Here is a 4,827-nt window from a genome sequence, read left to right as displayed (position 1 = left end):
GACACAGATCTGCTGGCTCTCTGTGCCAGCAGTGGTTTTGCATCCTGTCTTCAGTGCTGTGCATTCTCATGTCTTTTGAAATGCTGGTGCAAAGCATGCTGTTTCCTTTCGTTGTTTCATTTTGCTTCCTATAGTTCTGGCTTCCTTTATTTTGCTCTGCTTTATGTGTTGCGCCCCGCATCTTTGCAATACACTTGAAGCCCAGGACTTGGACACCTGTCCTCTGCTCTTCATGCCCTGGAGGGCTTTGGGTATTCTCGGTCTCTCATGGACCCTGGTGCTTTGCAGGGCTGTGTTCTCCATGCTGTGAAGACCGCATGTTGGTAGCTGGATTGCGGTTACTTTGGCTGTGTGGATCCCCCTTGGAATCACGGCCACTGTGACCATCAGTGTCCCTGCCCGTCCAGCAGTCATTCTCGATGCTGCTGTGTACAGAGTCTCTTCCGTTTCAGGTTTTTCAGCAGGTTCATTACTGGGCTGGAGGAGTCGTGCTCGTGTATTACGCATTCTGTCAGGTTGAGTATTTATTGTAGGCATCTTTTGGTGGTGCTTGTGTGTCTGCTCTGGAGAGCATCCTGTCATCAAGTAAGTAAACTTTGACCTCTTCTTATCCTATTTTAATATTGTTTTCCTTTTTCTCCTTGGGTGCTTGTTCTGGCTGAATTTTTAAGTACTATATTGAACAGCAATATAGATAAGAGAAATGTTCTCATTCCCAATTTGAGGGACAAAACAGTGCTTTCCACTTGCTGGGTTGTTGGCAGTTGAGTTGTGAAGGATGAGTTATACCAGATCGAGACGTGGTCCTCCCGTGTCCCTCCTGGGACTGGTTTCATTTTGTCCCATAGGCGCTGGCAACCGGGACCTGCCCTCCCCTTTGCTTCCAGGAAATGTTTCCTTCTTTGCTTGACCACTTGTGTCACCACTGTGTGTTCAGGGCTGTGTAACTCTATGTCCCGATGCTTGTAAAGCTCTCTGTGCTATTTGTGTGCTTGATATCTAGGAGAAGTGCTCCGGGACGCCCAAGACACTGTGTGCTTGTGGAAAGGACCAGAAGGGGCTGCTCTGCAGGTCCCTTGGGAGGAATTCCTGGGTCTTGCTGAGAAGAACATGTGTTCTTTAGCATTTGGGTAGAAACCTCAGCAGACAGTGTTTGATTTGTCTTACGGAAAGGTCTGGTTTCGCTGTGAAGCTGAGTTATCTTCTGTTTCTCTAACTGCCTTTATTCATTTAGTTATTTTGTCAGTTAGGTAGTTGGTGTTTTGAAAGTGGGCCTTGAGGTTCAGCCCTGTACCACGTCTCTGTTTGCCTGAACTTTTACAAGCGGTTCTGTTTGTTTCCGTGGTGCTGCAGTGAGGTTTGGTGCCTGCTCATTTTCATGACGTCACCACCTCCTGCCTTCTTCCTGTGCAGCGGCTCCTTCACGTGTCTAGAGAGCCTTTCTTTCCCTGTTCTGCTTCCTTTGTGCCTTGAAGGATTCTTTGAGAACGAGATGGTTATCAATTGTTGATTTTGGGTGACCGGTGCATGTCATGCTCATTTTCCCCTTGATTTATAGTCCATGAATTTCTTTTGCACACAGTGAGTCTGTTGAAAGCCCCGCAGATAGAATCTGACCTGAGAAGAGGCTCCGGAGGACGTGGGCTGACCACCGTGCACATTCCTCGCTGACACGGGTCCTCTGGTTCCTGACTTCCCTGTTGCCTCCATTTCCGCGGTAGTTTGTCACCACTCACCTGGTTCAGCCTCGTCACTCCATTCGTCTGTGGGCTCCCTTGGCTGGCTGTCTCTGTCTAGGACGTCCCTGAGTGTTTCTGGAGTGTGGTTTGGTCATAGACACCCTAAGGTGCAGTGTGTCAAGGAAAAAGCTTCCTTTTGGTGCCATTTCCACAAAGAGCTTTGCAGTGTTTCTTAGCGTGTGTTTCTCTTTGGGGCTCAGGCTTTATCCCTCTTCCTTAGGCAAAACAAACAGCAAACAGCAAAAAGAGAGCAAGACAGTAAGAAGGAGGGAAAAATAAACGAAAACAAAAGAAAAACAATGGGATGGAAAAGACACGAGACAGACAGTGTCCAGCCCTCCCTCCCGCATGACTGCGCCGAGCTCTCACCATATCTGGTTGGCGCCCAGGTTGTGTCCAGCCTCCCATCTTCTCTGGACCCGCAGCCTCCCGGGACATGGGTCAGCTGGGTGGCATTTGCAAAGGCATCATCCCACCTGGAGGGAGAGCTCACAGCAGCATCTTGGGGTGGGGGATCTGGCAGAAGTGACAGGGGAAGGGGAGGGAGGCAGCCAGCATCCAGGTGGAGGCTGTGCAGTGCTGGGCGGGATTGTTGTGTCCCTGCAGCCCAGAGAGGGTGCAATTAGGGGAGAAGCTGAGGCTCCAGGAACAAAGGAACAAGCAGAGTGGGAAAGTAGGAAGTCAGAGCAGGAAGACAGCAGAGCCGTGCGTGTGGCGGGCCTGCCGGGAACCGGGTATAAATGCAGCTCGGGGTGGAGGCCCAGACCTCACCAGCACCTCCTGCCAGCCACAGCCACCTCCTCTCCCTCGTCCGCCATGTGCCACACCAGCTGTTCTCCGTGCTGCCAGCCGGCCTGCTGCGGGTCCAGCCCCTGCCAGGCTGCCTGCTGTGTGCCCGTGAGCTGCAAGCCTGTCCTGTGCCTGACCCCATCGTGCCAGTCCTCGGGGTGCTGCCAGCCGTCGTGCCAGGCCTCCGTGTGTGTGCCCGTATGCTGCAGGCCAGCCGTGTGCGTGGTGCCCTCCTGCCAGTCCTCGGGGTGCTGCCAGCCGTGCTGCCAGAGCTCCGTGTGCTTCCCCGTGAGCTGTGGGCCCTCCTGCCAGTCCTCGGGGTGCTGCCAGCCCTCCTGCCCCGCCCTCCTCTGCAACCCTGTCTGCTGTGGCACCTCCTCCTCCTGCTGCTGCTGACCTCCTCCTGCTGCGGCTGCTGAACTCCCATCTCCGTGTCCACTCTCCGGGACATGGGACAGGGGACCGCCACTATGTACCTCCCGGGCCCATGTGGTCCCGCATTGTGGCAGACAGGAATCCTACTGGACTGAGCTGCTGGACTCTGAGCTAGAACCCAGCAAGGGGCTCCAGAGCCTCCCTTTCCCTCTCCCAACGCAAAGGATGCTCCTCTCCTTAGTATCCAACCACTGCCCCATGGGAGCCAAATAAATCCACTTTGCCAGTGCCCGTCTCTGTGTTTCTGCCTTGCTTTCGATACCCGTGGGTCCTGGCTCTCTCTGTGCGCTGGGTGCCATGGTTGCAGCCCAGATTCCACTCTCCCCTCACACGAAACTTTAGGCCCAAGCCCGCTGAGCACCAAGACACGCACATGGGCACACTGCTGTTGCTGCTCAGGATACAGCTTTCTGGGAGTGGCTGAGCCTGTGCTCTAGCCTCCTGCAGAAATCACACAAGTTCTAAGCTGCAAGCAGGAAAGGTTGTACGGGGTCACCCTGGCCGTGTGTGCAGAGTTGAGAGTGAGCCAGGCAGGACAGGCTGGGATGTTGTGCGAAGGGCAGGGTTGTGTGTACAGGAGAGCCCGTGCTCATGCAGGAGGGCCCGGTGTTGAGGGACAAAAGCACCTGGGAAAGCAAGAGAGTCAGGGGCAAGGTGGCCCTGCTGGTCGACTCTTGGACTGGAAGTGTGTGTCCAGGGCAGAGCACACGAACTCCGGGAGGTGGCAGGAGCCAGCCCGGTGGGGTGTCGAGTGTGTCGGGAAAGCTGGCCAGCCTGCCCAGGGCCGAGGTTTCCTTAGGTGCTGTTTTGTCTTGCACCTCCAGCACAAGTTGGTGACCCCTAGCAACCCGCACGTTCGTTGCCTAGACCCATTGGTCTGTCATGGCCTGTAGGCTGCTTCCAAGATGGAGCTATTATGCATGGTGCGGTCGTAAGCCTGGCCCCACTTAGATCCCTGTAACATCACACCTGTGGGTATCTGGGGAAGATATGCAGAGCTGGAATCGCTGGAATGCATCGAATTTCTCCTCTTAGAGTTTTGAGGAAAGTGTGTACAGATTTCTACGCTGGTTAAGTAGTTGATGTTGAAATCTAAGGCACATGAGTCTCCCTTCCCCAGCCCGCCAACCCACAGCCTCTCCAGCGCTCTCTGTTTCTTGATGTCTTCATGATGGGATGGCGTGCAATCCAGGTGCTGTCAGATTGTAGATCTCTGGTGGCCTGTGCTGTGGATGGTTTTGTCTGTGCTTTGGGTCCTGAGTTCTTCTCCAAGAAGTGTCTATTCATGTTAGTTGCCCAGGGTCTCCATGCTGTGCTGTTTGTTTTGGAGGCGGCGAGTCTGACTTTGTTAAAGATCTTTGCCTTGTCTACTCCTGACTCCTGTGTCCGAGCAAGACTTTCCTATCTCATTGTCCGCAGAAAAGCTGTCTATACCCCCAACATAATGAGCCCAAATTAAACACAACAGGATAGAACTAATCAAATCCGATGAACAGAAGCCTCATAGGACCTCAAAACAAGGTGATAGAAAGTCAGCATTGGCTACCGTAATGTCTCATTTGTTTCAGAATACATGTTCATACCATCACACACAATAGAATGAAAGAAATCAATAAAACCGATTATATCAATGAATGAGAGCATTATAAGACTTCAAAGAAATACGTTAGGAAACCTAGGTCATCATCACAGATCCCATTATATTCAAAATAGCTGCCCCTCTCCTCATGTGGGTAAAATAGAACAACACAAGACAGAACAAAGCCTAACCTAACAAAATTGTTTAAAAAAACCCAAGAGTCCAAGGCAATAAGAATTTAACAGTAGTTACTGCCTTTCCCCCCCAGGTGTTTCCTCCCCCGTC

At 52.6% G+C, this 4,827-nt stretch overlaps 1 protein-coding gene across 1 annotated transcript; it reads left to right on the top strand.

The window, feature by feature from the left end:
- Positions 1 to 298: 298 nt before the first annotated feature.
- LOC100715730 (keratin-associated protein 4-3-like) lies at positions 299 to 3,194 on the top strand. Its single transcript, XM_063224618.1, has one exon. The coding sequence runs from the start codon at positions 2,088 to 2,090 to the stop codon at positions 2,922 to 2,924; it is 837 nt and encodes a 278-aa protein (XP_063080688.1). The 5' UTR covers positions 299 to 2,087; the 3' UTR covers positions 2,925 to 3,194.
- The last annotated feature ends 1,633 nt before the right edge of the window (positions 3,195 to 4,827 follow it).

The sequence above is a fragment of the Cavia porcellus genome, unplaced genomic scaffold (assembly GCF_034190915.1).
Source record: "Cavia porcellus strain 051 isolate PalLab524CR breed Dunkin Hartley unplaced genomic scaffold, mCavPor4.1 scaffold_15, whole genome shotgun sequence".
Classification (NCBI taxonomy): domain Eukaryota; kingdom Metazoa; phylum Chordata; class Mammalia; order Rodentia; family Caviidae; genus Cavia; species Cavia porcellus.
This window is presented reverse-complemented; position numbering and strand designations above follow the sequence as displayed.

Excerpts from the sequence above, each read along its gene's own strand:
- LOC100715730 (XM_063224618.1), top strand. The coding sequence starts at position 2,088 with ATGACTGCGCCGAGCTCTCACCATATCTGGTTGGCGCCCAGGTTGTGT.